Source organism: Trachypithecus francoisi, unplaced genomic scaffold, assembly GCF_009764315.1.
Source record: "Trachypithecus francoisi isolate TF-2019V2 unplaced genomic scaffold, Tfra_2.0 Lachesis_group2, whole genome shotgun sequence".
Lineage (NCBI taxonomy): Eukaryota > Metazoa > Chordata > Mammalia > Primates > Cercopithecidae > Trachypithecus > Trachypithecus francoisi.
The window spans coordinates 150,270,545-150,291,933 of record NW_022681465.1 but is presented as its reverse complement, the minus strand read 5'-3'; the positions used below and the strand labels follow the sequence as shown (position 1 = coordinate 150,291,933).

General features: G+C 48.4%; 1 protein-coding gene across 2 annotated transcripts; it reads left to right on the top strand.

Annotated features, from left to right (window-relative positions):
- The first annotated feature begins 232 nt into the window (after positions 1-232).
- On the top strand, positions 233-19,949 carry DELE1 (DAP3 binding cell death enhancer 1). Of its 2 annotated transcripts, none has more exons than XM_033180834.1 (13): positions 233-419; positions 1,027-1,141; positions 1,837-1,954; positions 4,916-5,063; positions 6,330-6,488; positions 6,736-6,821; positions 6,924-7,020; positions 10,085-10,227; positions 11,062-11,220; positions 11,316-11,408; positions 14,218-14,377; positions 16,440-16,679; positions 17,413-19,949. In XM_033180834.1, exons 1-12 carry the CDS (start codon positions 389-391, stop codon positions 16,676-16,678), a joined length of 1,548 nt encoding a protein of 515 aa, XP_033036725.1. In that variant the 5' UTR covers positions 233-388; the 3' UTR covers position 16,679; positions 17,413-19,949. The 2 variants fall into 2 exon arrangements, with proteins under 2 accessions (XP_033036725.1, XP_033036724.1); XM_033180833.1 differs by having other exon boundaries at positions 6,715-6,821; positions 16,446-16,679.
- Positions 19,950-21,389: the final 1,440 nt, after the last annotated feature.

The following is a 21,389-nucleotide window of genomic DNA, read 5'->3' as shown; positions in this document are numbered from 1 at the left end:
TCGCGGCCTCATGGACTGCAAGGTCCTCTTGCTCCCCCGAAGTCGCTCCAGCACTGCTTCTCAAGGTTCCCGCTTCCGAGCGGCTCGCTTCGCCACCTGCGGTCCCCAGCCTCTGCTTGGGAAGGCCAAGGACATCCCCCACGGAAGTCTGGGCCCACATCCCCATGCCCTTGCAGCACGTCACCTCCCCGCTGGCCCGGAATACGCCTCCGCCCTGCACTTCCTCCCTGTAGCGCCGTCTTTCCGGCCGGGCTCCCTTCTAATTGGCCGGCTCAAAGCTTCCTCAGGGACTCGGCCGCTCGGGGCACTGCAGCGGCCTCTGTAGGCGCTGTCCCGAGGTTTAGACTCGCCCTTTCGGCTGCGAGCTCTCTATGGTCCCGGCAGCGACATGTGGCGCCTCCCGGGACTCCTGGGCCGAGGTAAGGGACGTCCCAGCGGCCAGCATCACTCTAGGCCGCAAAGACCGAACTGGAGTTGGGGCGGGCCTGAGGAAACAGCCGAAACGATCGTGGGCGGGGTTAGAGCTAAGGAAGGTGGGGCCTGAAAGAGGGCAGGGAAGTCAGGGGTTGTTGGAATTTGAGATGTGGGTGGGCCTAGCGAGAAGAGGGTGGAGTCCAAGGAGATGGCGGGACTGTTGGGAGGGGGTGGAGTCCAATGGCAGGAGATGGTGGACTGAATGAATGAAAGACGATTAGGGGCCAATGGTGTAGGCATAGCCAGTGAAGAGGGGAGGGGTTTAGAGACAAAGAGACGCAAACATTAGTGAGAGTATGTGTATGAACGTTTGGTTATCTTAGAAAAGTGTTGGCATCTATAGGAGAGCAGCGGAATCACATGGGTGCTTTAAAAAATTGTGGATGCTCTAACCTGAGAAATCTTAGTTTATTGGTTCTGGGGTACTACCCTAGAATTTGTAGTAGATAAAAGATTCCCATCTGTATCCATGTTTAAGAACCTCTGCTGAGGCAGATGACAGTGATTCCTGGGTTCTTGTTGAGGTGCCTGAGTTTTGGTTGTTCTCTTCAGCTCTTCCCCGTACGCTGGGACCTAGCCTCTGGAGGGTGACTCCTAAGTCCACCAGCCCAGATGGGCCTCAGACTACCTCCTCCACTTTGCTGGTTCCTGTGCCTAACCGTGACAGGTAAGATAGTGCCATTTTGCCACTCGTTTCCTCCCCTGGTCTCCCTTTTTTTTTTTTTTTTTTTTTGAGACTGAGTCACATTCTGTTGCCAAGGCTGGAGTGCAATGGCGCAATCTCGGTTCACTGCAATCTCCACCTCCCGGGTTCAAGCAATTTGCTGCCTCAGCCTCCCAAGTAGCTGGGATTACAGGCACCAGTCCCCACGCCCTGCTAATTTTTATTTTATTTTATTTTATTTTGTTTTTTTGAGATAGAGTCTCGCTCTGTCGCCCAGGCTGGAGTGCAGTGGCGCTATCTCGGCACACTGCAACCTCTGCCTCCTGGGTTCAAGCAATTCTCCCAAGTAGCTGGGATTTCAGGCATGTACCATCACGCCTGGCTAATTTTTTTTTGTATTTTTAGTAGACACGGGGTTTCACCATGTTAGCCAGGATGGTCTTGATCTCCTGATCTCATGATCCGCCTGCCTCAGCCTCCCATAGTGCTGGGAGATGTGAGCCACTGCGCCCAGCCAATTTTTATATTTTTAGTAGAGACGGGGTTTCACCATCTTGACCAGGCTGGTCTTGAACTCCTGACCTCATGATCCACCCACCTCAGCCTCCCAAATTGCTGGGATTACAGGCGTGAGCCACTGCGCCCATTCCCTGGTCTCCCTTTGCCCCTACTTGACAGCCTCTTATTTTATCATCTAGGTCGGGTCCACATGGCCCAGGCACGAGTGGGGGTCCAAGGTCCCATGGATGGAAGGATGTCTTCCAATGGATGTCTGCCCGTGTCTCCCCAAACACCCTGTGGGATGCCATATCTTGGGTAAGGCTTCCCCAGCCTTGCCCTTGACCTTCAGTGTAGATGAGAATGATCCTGCATGGATATACAGCCTACCCCGGAAACAAGGGCTAGGGAATCACTGTGTCCATTTAACAAGTAACCCATGGTATTGGAGCATATTCAAGTAGATATTGCCACTTTCCCCACCCCCGCCATGTATGTTTTCCTCATTTCATTCAGTAAATGTTTATTTAACACCTTCTCTGGGCCAGGCATTTTTGCTAGGCACTACAGACATAGCAGAGAACAAGATAGATATATTCTTGCCTTCATGGATCTTACAATAAATAATAATACATTGCATCATTTTTTAAATTACTTATTTATTTTTTTAATTAGTTTTATTTTTTTTTCTGAGACAGAGTCTTGCTCTGTCACCCAGGCTGAAGTGCAGTGGCATGATCTCGGCTTACTGCAACCTCTGTCTCCCCGGTTCAAGCAGTTCTCCTGCCTCAGCCTCCCAAGTAGCTGGGATTACAGGCACGTGCCACCACGCCTGGCTAATTTTTGTGTTTTTTAGTAGAGATGGGGTTTCACCATTTTGGCCAGGCTAGTCTCGAATTCCTGACCTAGTGATTTACCCACCCCGGCCTCCCAAAGTGCTGGGATTACAGGCGTGAGCCACTGCGCCCTCATAGTATTATTTATTAATGTAAAGTATTATACATGCATTGTCTTGTGTAATCATTACAAAATTTTTACAAGGGAAGTACCACCTTTGTTTTACAGATGAGGAATCTCAGGCTCTGCAATATTAGGTAACATGCATAGGGTCTCATACCTGTTAAGTGGAAGAGCCAGATTTAACTCTGGAGTTCATGTTCTACTGCTTGGTTGCTGCATCTAATACAGAGCCTAGCCCATAATAGTTACTCAATAAATATTTGTTGAAACTGATCTATAAGGTCAGATTCTTAGTAGTGAATACTAGGTCTCATAGGGCAGAGTCTTTGCTTTTCAGGCAACGCTCCAGGTAAAAGTTCTGCTTATAAGGTCTTCTGAATGAAGTTGACACACACATCACTCTCATGTTTGTCACAGCTCATCCCTGCTGTTTTCATGCTGTGTACTTTGGACAGATGACTTGACCTCTGTGACCCTTGGCTTTCTCAATCTGTAAATTGGTGACATCAGCAGAGCTGAGCCTGGGATGTCTCCATGACAGGGTTACCTCTCTCTGAGGAGCTGTGTACTAAGGCCATATCACACCCTGAAGAGAGGAGCATTTTCCCATGTTGCCAAAGAAGATCTGAGCCCTAGGGCTGTCCCATAGTGAGAAGTAGGAAGTGGGCCTGGATTCCAGAAGTCCCAATGCCATCCCTGTGCTCTGTCACTACTGCTCATATGAAAGGGTCTGCACGCAAGCTGTCCTCAGTACCATAGATACTTGTCTTTGTTCTTCACAATGCTGGTGCCTTTTCTTCTGGCCTTATCTCACATGTCACCCCCACAGAGAAGCTTTCCCTGACTCCTTGTCTTGTCAGGACCCCTCTTATGCTCTGTGTAGCTCCCTGATTGGTTTCCTTCTTGGCATTTAGCATCATTGGTAGTTATTGTATTTATTTCTCTCTGTACTTGTGTTTTGTCTTTTTAAACACAAGGTATAAACTTCATGAGGGCAGAAACTATGTCTGTCTTACTTGCTATTGTATGCAGGGCCTGTAGCAACAAGTAAGTATCCGGATCAGCCTCAGTGTTTTTTTTTTTTTGTTTTTTTTTTTGTTTTTGTTTTTTTGTGAGACAGAGTCTTGCTCTGTCGCCCAGGCTGGAGTGCAGTGGCCAGATCTCAGCTCACTGCAAGCTCTGCCTCCCGGGTTCACGCCATTCTCCTGTCTCAGCCTCCCGAGCAGCTGGGACTACAGGCGCCCGCCACCTTGCCCGGCTAGTTTTTTGTATTTTTTAGTAGAGACGGGGTTTCACCGTGTTAGCCAGGATGGTCTCGATCTCCTGACCTCGTGATCCGCCCACCTCGGCCTCCCAAAGTGGTGGGATAACAGGCTTGAGCCACCACGCCTGGCCAGCCTCAGTGTTTTTTTAGGCTGGAGTGCAGTGATGCAATCCTGGCTTACTGCAACCTCTGCTTCCCAGGTTCAAGCAATTTTCATGCCTCAGCCTCCTGAGTGGCTGGGATTACAGGTGTGTGCCACCACACCCAGCTAATTCTTGTATTTTTTAGTAGAATGGAGTTTCTCCATATTGGCCAGTCTTGAACTCCTGGCCTTAAGTGATCCACCTGCATCAGCCTCCCAAGTGCTGGGATTACAAGCATGAGCCACTGTGCCCGACCCTGAGGCAACCTTCTTAAGCATAACACAAGGACACAGGAGACAGGGAAAACCAAGCAGTCTCTGGGATAAGAGCCAGCTCGGGTCTTCTGCAGACCTGTCAGAAAAGAAACACCTTTACAAAGCTTACACCTGGAGATGTGTGTGTGCTGGGATGGCTTGATTAGGGGAATGGGAGTTGGTGGAAGGAGGGGTTGTGCAAGACCGGAAAGAGAGCCTAATGGGGAACTCTGACCTGTTGCTGTATTTGCAACTAGGTGCCAACCTACCCCATTATCTTTTTGCCTGCTTAGTCTTTGCTTATTTAGTCACTTGATCAAGCATTTATTCAGTTTATACTTATTAGGTCCCTACTATATTTTAGCACTGTGCTATACTTTTGCACCAGAGATACATTGGTGAGTGAAACATACATGGTCCCTGCCCATGTTGTGCTTATAGACTAACAGGAGAGACAGACCTTAGATAAATAACTGTGGAGATGATTGTTTAAATGCCGGTGTGGTCAGGGCTCCAGAGAAGTTAGGGTGTTGTGAAAGTTTGTAGTCGGGGAGCTGCCCCACCTGGATTTCCTGAGGAAGTGATGTTTGAGTGTAAGGCTGGGTCTGATGGAGTTGACTGGTGAAGGACCGTGTCCTTAATGTGCTGTCTTTCCCAGGGCACTTTGGCCGTGCTGGCCCTGCAGCTGGCAAGGCAGATCCACTTCCAGGCATCCCTGCCAGCAGGACCTCGGCAGGTAGAACACTGCTCCTGGCACAGTCCCCTGGACCGTTTCCTCTCATCTCCCTTGTGGCACCCCTGCTCCTGTGAGTTCTCAGTCCTGGGGACAGGAGGGCTGGACTGGGAGTTTCTCTGGGCCAGGAAGCGTCTCTGGACACACCTCAGGAAAAGAGCCATCAGCAGCTCCTTGCCTTTCCTATCTGAAGTCAGAGGAAGAGGAATGTGGGGAAGTTCTATCCACCCAGGGTGTGGGCCACACCTATCCCTCAGTGTCTTTCCATTTCCTCCCATCACCTCCAACCGAGGGAGCCCCGCAGGGTCCAGACTACTTTAGATTCTGGGTGTGGCTTCCTGGCCCACATTCAACCAGTTAAATTATTCTCTGGTCAGTCACTCAGTCATTCATCAATAAATGAATCTTTTTGAGCACCTATTATGTGCCATGGTGCAGAGGCAACATAGCCTAGTGGTTGAGGCTCCAGAGTCAGATTCTAGAGGTTCAAATCCCAAAACTGCTGCATACTAGTCTTATGTCTCTGAACAAGTCACTTTTAACTTCTTCTGCCTCAGTTTTTTCATCTATAAATTGGGGTAATAATAAAACCCACCCCATAGGTTTCTTGGGAGGACTAAATGAGTTAATACATGTCAAGGACTTAGGGCAGTGCCTGGCACATAGTAAGTGTGCAGTAATTATTAGTTTAAGCATTAGTTCTTATGATGATGATAATCATTGGCAATATTGCTATCAAAGAAAGTGCTAGGTACTGGGGCTACAACAGTAAGGTAGGTGCCTCCCTGCCACTGAAGAATTTAGGCAGAAAACTGATTGATGCTTAGGGTGGGAGATCAGCACAAATACAGGCCCCTCTAGACTCCTCTGGAGGGAAGCCAAGGAAACAGAGAAGGAGGAGTGTGAAGGAAGTATCACAAGAGTTTCAAAATTCTTCCTATGGCCTCTAAAACCTCAGGGAGGACTCAGGCAAGCTGGAGCAGCCTGCACTGATCCTCTTCTGACCTGATCACTCTTTTTTTTTCTTTTGAGACAGAGTTTTGCTCTCACCCAGGCTGGAGTAGTGGTGTGATCTTGGCTCACTGCACCCTCCGCCTCCTGGGTTCAAGCAATTTTCCTGCCTCAGCCTCCCGAGTAGCTGGGATTACAGGTGTGTGCCACTGCAACCTGCTAATTTTTGTATTTTTAGTACAGATGGGGTTTCACCATGTTGGCCAGGCTGGTCTTGAGCTGCTGACCTCAGGTGATCCACCTGCCTAGGCCTCCCAAGGTGCTGGGATTATAGGTGTGAGCCACTGTGCCTGGCCCAGACCTGACTGCTCTTGCTGGCTCTTTCCAGCACTGCGACAACACGTCCTCCCCAGCCCTGATTGCCCAGCTCCCAGGCACACTGGCCTCAGGGAGCCCAGGCTTGGCCAGGAAGAAGCCTCAGCTCAGCCCCGGAACTTCTCACACAACTCCTTGAGAACAGCTCATCCTCAGGACCCCTCTGAGGAAGGTATGTCCCTGCCTCATGGAATGGGCAGAAGGCAGGGGGTGGGGGTGGCGAACCGGGCAGAGGGACGTTGCTTGCTGTGAAGGGAATTGGCCCTCCTGTGAGGTCCGATGCCTTGTGAGGTGATTCAGGGTCATTTCGGTTCCTGGCGAGGGTGCTGGATGGAAAGCCTGGGTAGATTGGAAGAGTCGGAGAAAAGAAGTACAACTTTCTTCTTTGCCCTGGCCAGGTGTCGGCCTTTCCCTTGCAGGTCCCAGTGATTTGGGCTTCCTGCATGCCAGTGGCAGCATCGAGTCCAAGGCAAAACCAGCCCAGCCTCAGCCCACTGGTGAAAAGGTATTATCCAGATTTGGCCACCTGGCTCCTCATAACATTCTCTTGGGCAGGTGGCAATCCCAGTAAACCGTCCCTTGGTAAGTCTTTATATTTCTTTTCCAGGAACAAGATAAATCAAAAACTCTTTCCCTTGAGGAGGCTGTGACTTCCATTCAGCAGATCTTCCAGCTCAGTGTTTCCATCGCTTTCAACTTCCTGGGTAACCAAATGGACCCTGCCTCAAGGCAGGAGGGTGGAAAAATGGAAAGGGTATGGGGTAGGTCAGATATAGTCAGGATAGGGAGTGGCTTAAACAAGAGATTTTATTTTCTCCCAGGTAGGGAGATTTTATTTGGTCCCAGGTAGGTAGAACAAATCTGGCGTGGCAGGGACCCATTCTTATGCAAATGTGCCCTGCCATTTTAAAACTGGCTCCCAACTTGAGGCACAGTTGGCAGTTCCAGCTCCTGTCCTCCTGTCCATATTCTAGCCAGCTGGAAGGGGCAAGGTAGGGAAGCTAAAGGATCACTCCTTCCCTTTAATCTAGACGTTGCACAAATCCTTATCCAGAATGTAGGCACATGGCCACACCTCGCCACCGAGGAGACTAGTTACTGTGTATGAAGGAGAAAATACATCTTGGAGGGCACACAGCATTCTCTGCCACGCTTAGGAAAGAACAGGCTCCTGGGGTTTGGAGCAGACCCTCAATGTGTGAACAGGAACCTCTTACCCTCATGTGGGGACTCCAGACACCCTTCCACCATTTGTCCTGGTCTCTGCAATAACTAGGCTCCTTTTAGGCCTTCTAACATGGGGACTCAGACTCCCCACAGCATCTGCTGGGGTCTAGTGGGCAGATAGGCAAGAGGCTGGGATTCACTCACAACAAATTTATTGAGCATTTGCCTTTTGCCAGTTCCTATTTTAGGTACTGGGGATACAGTGATTTACAAGACAAAGTCCTTATTCTGAGGGAGCAGAAAAACAATAATTGAGAAATAAATAAAAAGAAAAAAATAAAAAAAAAACATTTCAGATGTTGATAGATGTTATGAAAAAAATAAAGGAATGTATTAGTGACTTGAACAAGGAGCAGTTTTGATTTAGAAGTCCTCACTGAGCAGAAGACCTTTGATGTAAGACCTGTCACAAAAGCAGCCACTTTTGTTTCAATCTGGAGAAAGAGCTTTCCAAGTGGCGGGAAAAGTAAGCGCAAAAATCCTGAGGCAGGATGGGATTTTGATTGCTAAGGGAACAAAAGAAAGGTGAGTGTGGCTGGAGCTTAGAGATCTTGAGAAGGGCCAAAGGAGATAAAGCCAGAAAAGCAGTCGGGTCAGATCAGGTGAGGTCTTCTGAGCCACAGTAAAGAGTGTGGATTTTCTAAGTGAGATAGGAAGTCTTTGGAGGGCTTTAAGCCGGAGCTGGAAACGGGGCAGTCACATGATCTGATGTACTTTTCCAAAGATCTCTCTGGCTGCCATATAGACAGACATGGATTGTAGGATTGCATGGGGGGGAAAAAGGAGACCAGGTAGGCGCTGTTGGTGACAGCTAAACAAAACCTGTCAGTGGCGTGGTCTAGAAGAGAGAAAGGAGGGAGCAAGAAGAGTAGATGGATCTGGATATATTAATGAGCCAGGTGGGAAACAGGAGGATGGTGGGATCCTTTGCACTCTTGAGTCTTCTCCCCAAGGGCAGAGGGCTCTGTCAACCCTGGACAATGAGTTTGCAGGCAGCAGGGAGGCAACTTTATTTAATTCACTGCTGGCTGAATGGAACCTGGTTTCTCCCTCATTAGCTTTATGTGATTTTGATGGGCAAAGAGTCTCTTCTCAGAATTTTCTTGCCCATCCTTCATTCATATATTCATGTATTCAGCAAGCACTTGGAACGGTGGCAGAACACAAAAGGAGCATAAGCCATAATCATGTTTTGCATTTGTATGGTGCCTTCACCCTAGGCGAAGTTATTTCTTCTACATTCTTTTTCTGCTTCTGCCTCCAGGATTTTACAGTCTAATTGAGGAGACAGGACTTGTTCTTTTGAAACGGTTTAGTTTGTAGAAAAGGCTTGGTATATTAAGTAAGTGCCAAAGAAGTGTTTAAAGCCTGAGTGTGGTCTGAAGGTTCTAGAGCAGACACAGGATGGGAGCTTTGATGGTGGAGGTGGAAAGAGAGATCCCAGGCAGGAGAGACAGTTGGAGCAAAGGCTTTGAGTTGAGAATTGGCCGTGCCCTGATCCTTTCCTGTTTCCTCTTTGGGCAATGAAAAGAGCATGGGCTTTGGAGTTGGACGTGCCTGCATTCAGGTCTTGACACTGCTGTATTACCGCTCCCAATTTCTTCATAAAACAACATTAACGGTATCACTTGTATCAGTTAGGGTTTGTTGGTTATGAGCAACCTAAACCCACGCTGGCTAACTTAAGCACAAAAGGAATCTATTGGGATATATTGACCTGCCAAGCCTCAGAAAGGACAGGAATCAGGGAAACTCCAGAGACCCAAGAGGCAGCAGCTGATAGGCAGTATCTTCAGAGTGCTGCTGTCAGAATAAACCTACAAAGGCTGTTTTCTCTCCTTGTCCCAACCAGATCAAGGTTCAGATTCCTGAGAAAGAACCTCCGTGGTTAGGAAGAACACAAGCACATTGATTGACAGCACTAGGGGACGGGTTGTTCCCAATAGGAAATCTAGACGCTATTACCAAGAGAAGGAGGAGTGGTTTACAGCAGGGCAGAACCCACTGCTGTCTATGGCAAACCAGTGAAATATTCAGAGGGTAGAAATATATGCAAAGGGCTGGACACAGTGGCTCACGCCTGTAATCCCAATGCTTTGGGAGGCCAAGGCAGGTGGATCACCTGAGGTTAAGAGTTTGAAACGAGCCTTGCCAACATGGTGAAATCCAATCTCTACTAGAAATACAAAAGTTAGCCAGGCATGGGGGCAGACATCTGTAATTCCAGATACTTGGGAGGCTGAGGCAGGAGAATCGTTTGAACCTAGGAGGTGGAAGTTGTAGTGAGTCGAGATTGTGTCACTGCATTCCAGCCTGGGCAACAGAGCAAGACTCGGTCTCAAAAATATATATGTATATATGTATATATGTGTGTATATGTGTGTGTGTGTGTGTGTGTGTATATATATATATATATGAAGTGTCTGGCACAAAAAAAGATAAGGAGGAGAATCAGATGTGGAGTCTGTAGGTACCTGGCTAAGGGTGTGTGGAAGTTCGCTGAAGAAGCTGTGAGTGTTTGTGCCCTGTGCCTTCTTACAGGGACGGAGAACATGAAGAGTGGCGACTACACGGCAGCCTTTTCTTACTTCCAGAAAGCTGCAGCCCGCGGCTACAGCAAAGCACAGTACAATGCGGGCTTGTGTCATGAGCATGGCAGAGGCACCCCCAGAGACATTAGCAAGGTATTCCCCTGCCCCCAAGCCCGCCCCCTGTGCTGGGCTGCTGAGATTGATGTCTAGAAATGAGCAGTGGGCAGGGATGGGGGAAAGTTTGGCTTCTTTTCTCCACTTGGTTCTAGCCAAGCTGCGAAGGAAAAATAAGAAAGAAGCTCCTAACTTCCAGGAATTTAGACTCAAAATTCAGGGAGGGCAGGGATTTTGCCTTTCTTCTTTGCAACTATATCCTCAGCCTAGAATAGCATCTTGATGAATGGATTAATGAATTTTTAAAAAGTGGGATGAGAACACAAAGAGGTTATATGTAAGAATGTATTTCTTAGGGTTGTATGTGAAGGCAGAAAAACCCAAAAAACCCTGAAAGTTTCTTCAATAGAAAACTGGTTAATTACATCTATTTGGGCCTTAAAATGATATGCTAGATATATATGTCAGGGAAAGACATTCATGGTGTACCATTAAAGTTAAAAAAATAGGTTATAAAGTAGTATAGTATGATCTAAGTCTCTCTCTCTTTGCCCCCCCGCACACAGACATATGTGCGTGCAAATGTATAGATGTCTAAAATGTATGTGTGTATGTCTAACACATACATGTGAGAAGATATTTACAAGGCTGTACACTAAAATTTTAAGCAAGAATGATCTTTAGGAGGATGAATTTCTTGGGATTTTATGTTTCTATTTTTGGTTTATATTTTAAATTTTTGGCTTATCTGAATTTTCTGACTAGTCTATAATTATTATGTATTATTTAATTAAAATAATTTTTTAAAATTTCATTAAAAGAAAAAGATGTACAGAGTTACCAGCTGACTGGGTGTTTCTCCCTTTGCCCCAGGCAGCCCTTTATTATCAATTGGCTGCCAGCCAGGGCCACAGCCTGGCTCAGTACCGCTATGCCAGGTGCCTACTACGAGACCCAGCCTCTTCGTGGAACCCTGAGCAGCAGAGGGCGGTGTCCATGGTGAAGCAGGCTGCAGACTCAGGCTTGAGAGAGGTGAGTGCCATTGGCAGGGTCTGTTCAAGGTCTCTGGGGCTTGTGGAGCCCGAAAGTGACCAAGATGCCTTTTTTTCCTTCCTCCTTGACCACAGGCCCAAGCTTTCCTCGGGGTGCTTTTCACCAAGGAGCCCTACCTGGATGAGAAAAGAGCTGTGAAATATCTTTGGCTTGCAGCCAACAATGGGGTATGAGCTCTCTAGTGGGCAAGCATGTTGGGGATGAAGCCTGATAAGAGAAGGGATTTTGGAACTGGTACTGAGTTCTTCTGTGCTTAGGAGATTGTTTGATAGGAGCCTTGGCCTGGCTTCAAGCCTTAGCTCTCACTGACTTACTGTGTGACCCTTGGGCAGTTGCAGTAGAACGCCGGAGCTGGCTTGCACCAGGCTGTGAGAGCTGTTGGCGGCTTAAAATCTGCTATGGTGGGAATATTTTCACCACAGGAATTGCTAAATGCCACAAAGCAGAGCTTTTTCCCTCCCCGAGAGCCAGTTGTTCAACATTTATCAGCACACTACTGGGCCTGCTCACTTCTTGATTCAAACCTGTTTCCTCATTTGTAAAATCAGCATAATAATGCTTGCCTTACCTGTCCACTACTTCACAGGGTGGTTGTGAGGATCAAAATCTAACCGAGATAACTAACAGGTGTGACAGTGCTGTGTGACCTGTACACATGAAAAACGCATCATTACAAGTGATGGTAACCCAGGGAAATCAGAAGACGCCATCAGGTGGAGACAGTAAACAGGGAACACTGCTCAGTTTGGGGTGGGTGGGGATGTCTGGTTGTTTGTGAACTGGGGTCATTGACATTCAGACAATTCAGATGTGTTCCATGAAGCATTAGTTCTCTGGGATGTTTATAAGTTGTAAGAGGAAAAAAATGGTTAGATGGGTTTGGGAAGTACTGAGTTAAACAGTTCATGCAGGAAGTCTCGAAGCTTTATGTCACTGTAGATCACTGAAAAGGTCATCTGTAATGTGCTGTATTCCTCAAGTGTATTGGACCAGTGTATCTTTTGAGTTGCATCTTGAAGGACCAGGAATCTTAGATTAAATCAAGCAATACATGCGTGAACTGTAATCTCCCTGCATAGGGGACTGCTGCTTCCTTTGTTTTCTGGCCAACACACTGATAGCTTCATTGAACTCCTGGGCATCAGAATGCTTTTCCTTGTCTACTCTGTGTTGCCCAAAGTATCTGTAGTAACTGTCCAAAGGGGACCAATGCCACCAAGTATCCACCAGATAATCAGACCAGCATGCTAGCAGGAGAAATGCACAAAAGGTATCTGTCACCTGCTGTGTGACACTGTATTGGAACTCAGACCTGACACTCTTCCACCCCACAGGGAATTGTGTCTTTCTGGGTTTGCACTGAGCAGTGATGCAGGGGTGGTGTTTAGGCCTTACGTGTGTCCACTGCTGTGTGGTAACCTGGTCTGTAGGCATGAGTCTGCCGTGTGTTATAGAAGTAGGGGGAGAATGTGTAGACAACTCTTCCCAGAAATTTGACTGTGGAGGGTAGAAGAGAAATGGGACCATGGTTGGGAGTCAATAATGTTTTGTTTTGTTTCGGATTTTTTTCTTTTTTCTTTTTTCTTTTTTGAGACAGAGTCTCGCTCTGTCGCCCAGGCTGGAGTGTAGTGGTGCAGTCTTGGCTCACTGCAAGCTCTGCCTCCTGGGTTCAGGCCATTCTCCTGTCTCAGCCTCCCAAGTAGCTGGGACTACAGGCGCCCGCCACCATGCCTGGCTAATTTTTTTGTATTTTTAGTAGAGACGAGGTTTCACCGTGTTAGCCAGGATGTTCTCGATCTCCTGACCTCGTGATCCGCCGTCCTTGACCTTCCAAAGTGCTGGGATTACAGGCATGAGCCACCACGCCTGGCCTGTTTTGTTTTTTTAGTTGGGAGAGTGAATATGATTCGTATAGTGAATGTAAGCACTTTTCATATAGTGTATTTAATCCTTGCAACAACCTAATAAGGTAGGTGTTACTAGTATCCCACTTTATAGGTGAGGAAACTGAGGCACCATGAGTTAGAGTCACATGCCTGAGTTAACACAGCTGGTAAATGGTAGAGCCGTGATGGGAGCACAGTCTGGCTATGCAGCTGGACACCCAGCCTCTACCTCTACCTACCTGAGCCTATTCCTACCAGGAGCATAGTTCTCAGTGAGAGGAGAGAGAATCGAGGATCCAGAGCTGGGGCAAAGAGCATAGCTTTTTTTTTTTTTTTTTTTTTTTTTTTTTTGACATGGAGGTCTCACGCTGTTGCCCTGGCTGGAGTGCAGTGGCGTGATCTTGGCGCACTGCAACCTCCGCCTCCTGGGTTCACGCGATTCTCCTGCCTCAGCCTCCTGAGTAGTTAGGATTACAGGTGCATACCACCACAACCGCCTAATTTTTTTTGTATTTTTAGTAGAGACGGGGTTTCACTGTGTTGGGCAGCCTGGTCTCCCAACTCCTGACCTCGTGATCTGACTACCTTGGCCTCCCAAAGTGCTGGGATTACAGGTGTGAGCCACTGCGCCCAGGCCGAGCATAGCTTTTTAGAGAAGAATTGCTTTTTCTGTCAGCCCTCCCAGGCAGAGATTCAGGAAGGCACAGGGCCTTTGGGAAGACAACCCTCCACCCTTGCCTCCTTGCTGTTTCAGGGCAACGTAGGAGCCCGACTCCCAGGTTTCCTGTAACTGGGCTGTTTCCTGTAGTCTTCCTTGTGCATGCTTTCAGCCAGCCTGTGCAAGAGAAGCCTCCACACTGCCCTGGCTGGAATCTCCCTGGGTGGAGGGATCCCCCTCTCCTTTGTGTTGGGTGAGCTCTGAGCCTCTGGCGTTTCATAGTTGAGATCCCTTGTTATGGGACGGGCCAAGGCTGGGTCTTGTTCCTGCGTGGATGAAGTCCCAGCATGCCTGACTTCACCTTCCTCCTGCCTTAGCATTTCAGTTCCTCATTCCTGCGTGTGTTTATCTGTCTGTCCATTTTCTCCTTAGGACTCACAGAGCAGGTACCACCTTGGAATTTGCTATGAGAAAGGCCTTGGTGTGCAGAGGAATCTGGGAGAGGCCTTGAGATGTTACCGGCAGTCAGCAGCTCTGGGAAATGAGGCTGCCCAGGAGAGGCTGCGAGCCCTCTTTTCCATGGAGGCTGCAGGTACAGACCCAAGTCCGAGCCAACAGGTTCATTCCCTGAGCTCAGTACTCTGTGACAGAGTAGTAGGTAGCAGTAGTCTCTGGTCTCCTAATCATTTCCAACCCCAGTGGTGGCTAACAACGCAGCTTTTGGGGACGGGCGCGGTGGCTCACGCCTCTAATCCCAGCACTTTGCGAGGCCAAGACTGGCGGATCACGAGGTCAGGAGATCCAGACCCTCCTGGCTAACACAGTGAAACCCCGTCTCTATTAAAAATACAAAAAAAGGCCGGGCGCGGTGGCTCAAGCCTGTAATCCCAGCACTTTGGGAGGCCGAGACGGGCGGATCACGAGGTCAGGAGATCGAGACCATCCTGGCTAACACGGTGAAACCCCGTCTCTACTAAAAATACAAAAAACTAGCCGGGCGAGGTGGCGGGCGCCTGTAGTCCCAGCTACTCCGGAGGCTGAGGCAGGAGAATGGCGTAAACCCGGGAGGCGGAGCTTGCAGTGAGCTGAGATCCGGCCACTGCACTCCAGACCGGGCAACAGAGCAAGACTCCGTCTCAAAAAAAAAAAAAAAAACTACAAAAAACTAGCCAGGCGAGGTGGCGGGCGCTTGTAGTCCCAGCTACTCGGGAGGCTGAGGCAGGAGAAGGGCATGAGCCCGGGAGGCGGAGCTTGCAGTGAGCTGAGATCCGGCCACTGCACTCCAGCCTGGGTGACAGAGCGAGACTCCGTCTCAAAAAAAAAAAAAAAAATACAAAAAAAAATTAGTCAGGCGTGGTTGGCGGTACCTGTGGTCCCAGCTACTCAGGAGGCTGAGGCAGGAGAATGGCGTGAACCCGGGAGGCAGACCTTGCAGTGAGCTGAGGTCACGCCACTGCACTCCAGCCTGAGCAACAGAGCGAGACTCTGTCTCAAAAAAAAAAAAAAAAAAGGGCTGGGCGCGGTGACTCAAGCCTGTAATCCCAGCACTTTGGGAGGCCGAGACGGGTGGATCACGAGGTCAGGAGATCGAGACCATCCTGGCTAACACGGTAAAACCCCGTCTCTACTAAAAAATACAAAAAAATTAGCCGGGCGACGTGGCAGGCGCCTGTAGTCCCAGCTACTCGGGAGGCTGAGGCAGGAAAATGGTGTAAACCCGGGAGGCGGAGCTTGCAGTGAGCTGAGATCCGGCCACTACAGTCCAGCCTGGGCCACAGAGCGAGACTCCGTCTCAAAAAAAAAAAAAAAAAATGTGGCTTTTGGAGTCAGACAAACCTGAGTTTTTTGTTTTTGTTTTTTTTAATTTTTATTTGAGATGGTGAAACACCAATGTTTCATTTTGAAACACCAAAAAAAATAAAAAACTCAGGTTTGTCTGACTCCAAAAGCCGCATTCCTTTTTTTTTTTTTTTTTGAGACGGAGTCTCACTCTGTGGCCCAGGCTGGAGTGCAGTGGCGCCATCTCAGCTCACTGCAACCTCTGCCTCCCAGGTTCAAGCGATTCTCCTGCCTCAGTGTCCCGAGTAGCTGGGATTACAGGCACCCACCACAATACCCGGCTAATTTTTTTATATTTTTAGTAGAGACAGGGTTTCACCATGTTGGCCAGGCTGGTTTCAAACTCCTGACCTCAGGCGATCCACCCGTCTTGGCCTCCCAAAATGCTGGGATTACAGGTGTGAGCCACTGCGCCCAGTCAAACCTGAGTTTTAACCCCCACTGTCACTGAACTTAGACTCCATGGCTTTTTGCCTCAGTTTCTTCACCTCTAAAAATGAAGGTAATGGTAGCACCTAACTCATTAGGTTGTCATAAGGGTTAAATGAGATGACTCTAAGGGACTTAGCACAGGCTGACAGCACAATAGGTATTGAACAAGTGGTAGCTGCTCTGATGATTTTGTAGGAGAGACAATATCCCAACGTTGCCTGAATTACCCTTCTAGGGTTCTGAGAGCCCTGCTCACTCATGAGTCACTGGGGTTGGGAGTTAACAATGCCTGGGGAGCCAAGTCCTTGAAGAAGTGCTGGCTCCAAAGTCGGAGTCCAAGAATGTACAGCATGAGTAAGAGTTGCTCTCACCTCTTCTTGTATCCCCAGGGCCCAGCGACCTGACAGTTACAGGACTGAAGTCTTTCTCCAGCCCCTCCCTCTGCAGCTTGAACACCCTGCTAGCAGGAACCTCACGCCTACCACATGCCTCAAGCACAGGGAACCTTGGCCTCCTCTGCAGAAGTGGGCATCTCAGAGCCAGCCTGGAATCCTCCAGCAGGGCTATCCTCCCACCCCCCTACCCACTGGAAGGGAGTGTTGTAAGACTAAGTTTTGGCTAAGGTGAGACAAAACATAGTCACTGGTGCCTCTTAGGGGCCAGAGGGAGCAGGAGGTTGGATAACAAAAATAAAGCATCAGTAACCCTTTCCAGGTAGAAATTACAGCGGGTGTTCAGGTTCCCGAGCAATTTCACGTACATGGCTAGTAAGTGACTGATCTTCCCCCCCAACTTGGTAGCCTCACAGATGAGCCTTGGATGCATCCACAGTCATTTCTGGTCTGTGCACCAAAGGATGCATTCAGTGACCTATGAAAAGCCCTACTGAAGGGTCTAGAGACCTGTGCTCACCTTAGCCTTTGTCTTTGAGCAAATAACTTATCTTCTCCCTTCCTATGCCTTGGTTTTCTTACACTTAATCCTGTACTGCTGTTGCCAATGTCTGACGTGTGTATCCCTGGGTCACAAGAAGATTTTAGGTGGTATTCAAATTAATATTTTCTATTTCAGTAGTTACATATTTAATGTATAATATAAAAATATGACTAGCATATTGACCTGTAGTTTGACAGATGTTCTGTCTAGGATAAAGCTAACTGCAAAAAAAAAAGTGAATCCGTTTAAAGAAAAACATAACGTAAAAGGGGGCACAGGTCCAGAGAGGTAGCAGAAATCACAGGGGCGGTTCCGTGAATGGCTGGCACTTAGAAAAGACCGAATTAGGCCATCCTCAAGACTAGCTCCACCATTCACCTCTATTCATCCCCCATGGGCTCATCATCATTTTCATTTCACTTTTGATTTGGAAGGAAGAAGTTTCTTGCCCAAATGCCTGGATGTGTCTGCTTGACTTTCAGAACTTCTCGCCTCAGCCCTAAAGATGGAGCCTGTGGGTTCTCAGAGAGATATCACAACTTGAGTCCCGAAGAAGAGGCCAGTTACCCACCCACCTTCCCCCAAACCCTAAGCACCTGCGCCAGTACAGTCAAGAAGAGGAAAGTATGTGAAGACCCAGGTCTGGCTCTGCCACTTGCCTAGCCATGTCACCTTGAAGCAGTGACCTAACTCTCTATATTGCTTCCTCAGTTGTATACCAAAGGCAATGGTGTCTGCCCTCCTACCTTACAAGACAAATGCAAGGGCATTTCACCACAGAGAGGACCTTTGTGCTCACTTTGGCCCGGGAGGCAGTGATGCTCATGGTTGCATGACTTTATGAGTCGCTGGGCCAGGATGAGGACCTGGGCCTCCTGACTCCTGGCCCAGGGTTCTTGTCCATCAGTTCAGACTGCAATTTTATGTGAAAGCATTATGACTGTCCTAGTCATGGGAGAGTAAATGTAGATTGAATGCTAGGAGTCCTAGAGCTGGAGAGTGTGATTTTGAGGTCCCCGTTTGGGAAACGTGTGCCAGAAATGTCTAGGTGTTTAATAAAACAGATATTGGATTATATCATCACTCTTGCCCTTGAATATGTTGGGAAGAGCCAGGGAGATGGGCAGGGGGAGCTGAAAGCTGAGGCTCCGTCCTCATCTCTAAACTCTCCGTTAACCAATTTAAAGGATCTTAAAAGCTTCTCCAAGAGAGAGACTTAGGGAAAAAAAAGATTTCTGAGTCAACGCTAATGAGTCCAATTACTGAGTTTGTGAATAGCTATTCCCTGGCTTCTGGATGTTCGCCCAAGTTGAATAGCATAGATGTGGTTGAGGGTGGGGGCTGGGAGGGATAGAGGGCCCACTCCTCACAATCCCATGACTGTTTGAGTGGAGACCAACCAGCTTGGCCAATTCAAAGGCAAGAAGATGTGAGCGGGGAAAGTTGTCCACGTTTCCCTCTCTGCTTCCCACCCCCCCTCTCCCAACTTCTAAGTGGTCCTGCCACACTCTCCTAGCACCTCCCTTTCACCTGGGGAGCCCAGGTGTCCTCTAGCTCCAGCTCCTCGCCTGCTCCCGGCCTCCTTTTCAGGGCTTCTCTGCACACTGGCTCACTGCTATTGGACCTTGCACATGGCCACCTTCCACAGATGGCACTCCTTGGGAGCAGGGATCTTGTTTTTGTATTCCAGTGTCCCCAGCACTCAGCACAAGGCCCCCCGTGCAGGGTAGGAAACCTGAGGTTTCAAACTCAGGGTTTTAAGCTGTGCAGTGCACTAAGCTCTCTGCCAAAAAACAAACAAAAAAAGGTTTCTGTGGTTAAATAAGTTTGGGAAACGCTTCACCAGACGTCCCCTTTTTATAGATTCACAATATACATCAGCATATTTGAGGTTCCAAGAAGTCCTCCAGTAAAGAACTCAGTTAACCCAATGTTTTCCCTCACTGAGTTGAGCCCAGAGCCTGTTTCCCTACAGATTGCTTTTGAGCCTTCCTGGGGCACCCTCTGCATGAAATGTCACTATGTGCCCTCGCTGTGGAGCCCCACTCCCCAGCCTCCCCTCTGTGGTCATTTTGGATTTTCTGACTACGTCCTTGCAGCCATAGCCGGGGCCAAGGGCTGGTTCACAGTCTGGACACTCGGTGTCCTGTGGTGAAGGCCAGATGCAGCCCTCCCGGAGTGGCTTTCCCTCCCACTCAGTCACTACTGAGCTAAATACTGATTCAATTTGGGGTACCAAAGGTTGGGGGTAGGATATTTTTAAACTCTCCAATTTAAAAAGGAAGGGCCTCTCCTGTGGAAAGAGGATGGCAGAGTTGTGAGAAAGGTGTTGTCAAGGGACCAGAAATTCTTGGCTGTTAGTCACTGCGGTCTTGATCCAGCACCAGGGGGATGGGCCTCATTGGCAGAGCTGGGGACTGCTGTGTTTTTGCCATTAAAATTCTGTTATTAATGACTCATCATCAGTGCCCCAGAGGAAGTGCGAGAGGACGAGAGGGAGGTGGCTTCCATCAGCAGGGCCAGCCTGGGTCAGGATGCTGGGTTAAAGCCTGGCGCCCTCACCAGTGAGACCTCTGTGGGAAGCTGTACTGCCTCAGTTTCCCTATCCGGAGATGCTGTTTTCAGGGAGTCCTGACACTACGATGAGAACAAGGCTATTTGGTTCACTATATCTTTAGTGCTAATATAGTGTGGGACACTCAGATGTTCAGTAAATATACATTCAACAACCCCCCGCCCCATCCAGTGCCCAGCACCAAGCCTACCCAGCACATAGTAGGTACTTGAAGTAATTTGAATGAATAATTTTAAATAACGTGAATGAATAATTCTGTATTGCCCCCCACTCGCCACCTACACACACACACACACACACACACACACACACACACACACACTTGGTTCCCTGTGCTACTTCTGGCACTTAGTAATTGTTCAATAAATACAAAATGTTTGTTGCATGAGTGTTTCTGATCATGTCTTACTACTTCTCCCCCATCGTACCCAAAATTTAGTAGGAGCTAGAAAATGCTTATCTATTCTCTAGGTACACACTATGTACCAGGCCAAGCCTCTCCCTCCTCCTGTCCTCTTTTGTAGGATTTGGTTCTCTCCAGAGGTTCAAGGGTAGTGGTTGCCACATCACTCTTATTTTAGCCAGAGAAGAGGCAGGGTCAATGAGCTGCCAAACTGAGGTTGGGTGACAGACAAGGCAGCTGCCTGTCAATCTCTGAGCTGCCCTCAGGCTCTGAGTGAGTACTGCATTGCACTCCTGGTGCTGGAGAACGGCTGACTATTGATTTAAAAAAAAAAAAAGTCCCCCTATGCCTCTATGCTTTCCAAATTAAGACAGCATTTAACTGAGTGCTTGCTGGCTCGCCTGCTCCCTCAGTCTCCCAGGGGACAGAGCCCATTTTGGTGGAAACTGTTTTGAGCATGTCCAGAGTCTCAGCTTTGACATCTTGGCTGATGTTGAGAAGTTTCTGTAACCTTTCTGTTCAGCACACCCGGTTCTGTCACCATAGACATGGTCTCACTCTGAGCCTGTTATCGGGAAAAGTGCCGATATCAGCTCATCAGGAGGGGATACATGGTGCAGGAGAGAGCACTGTCCCTCACTTACATACACCCCCGTTCTGATCAAAGTTCAGAACAGGAGCAGCTCTACCCATGACTTATCCAGGTTCTGCAGGGAAGGCAGGGCTGAGGGCTGACCTAGAGGATTGTAGTGCTTCCTAATTTTTTTTTTTTTTTTTTGAGATGGAGTCTCGCTCTGTCGCCCAGGCTGGAGCGCAGTGGCCGGATCTCAGCTCACTGCAAGCTCTGCCTCCCGGGTTTACACCATTCTCCTGCCTCAGCCTCCCGAGTAGCTGGGACTACAGGCGCCCACCACCTCGCCCGGCTAGTTTTTTGTATTTTTTTTAGTAGAGACGGGGTTTCACCGTGTTAGCCAGGATGGTCTCCATCTCCTGACCTCGTGATCCGCCCGTCTCGGCCTCCCAAAGTGCTGGGATTACAGGCTTGAGCCACCGCGCCCGGCCGTGCTTCCTAATCTTAATTGGACCCTAAATCTCTTTGAGATTCTGACCTAAGCACCTACTTCTTTTCATAGAAAAAATGCATATCCTTCCAATTTTGCATGCAGTTCAGCAGGTTCATAGATCCTGAAGTCCAACCAAGGACGTCAGATTAAGAATCTTTGACGTATTAAAAAGACCACCATACTAAATCCCAGATCCAAATCCTGATTTGAGCAACCACTCAGTTAAATGTCATCTTAATTTGGAAAGCTCTCTCCCACAAACCTGCCAGGTGGCTTTGGGCAAGTCATCTGCCGTTTCTTTCTATATTCTTGGCTATAAAATGAAGAGTTGAAATAGATAAAGTTCAGACTCCTT

Coding starts and splice junctions, on each gene's coding strand:
- DELE1 (XM_033180833.1), top strand. CDS start 389: ATGTGGCGCCTCCCGGGACTCCTGGGCCGAG. Junction 420..1,026: donor CCCGGGACTCCTGGGCCGAG/GTAAGGGACGTC, acceptor TGTTCTCTTCAG/CTCTTCCCCGTACGCTGGGA. Junction 10,228..11,061: donor CCCCCAGAGACATTAGCAAG/GTATTCCCCTGC, acceptor CCTTTGCCCCAG/GCAGCCCTTTATTATCAATT.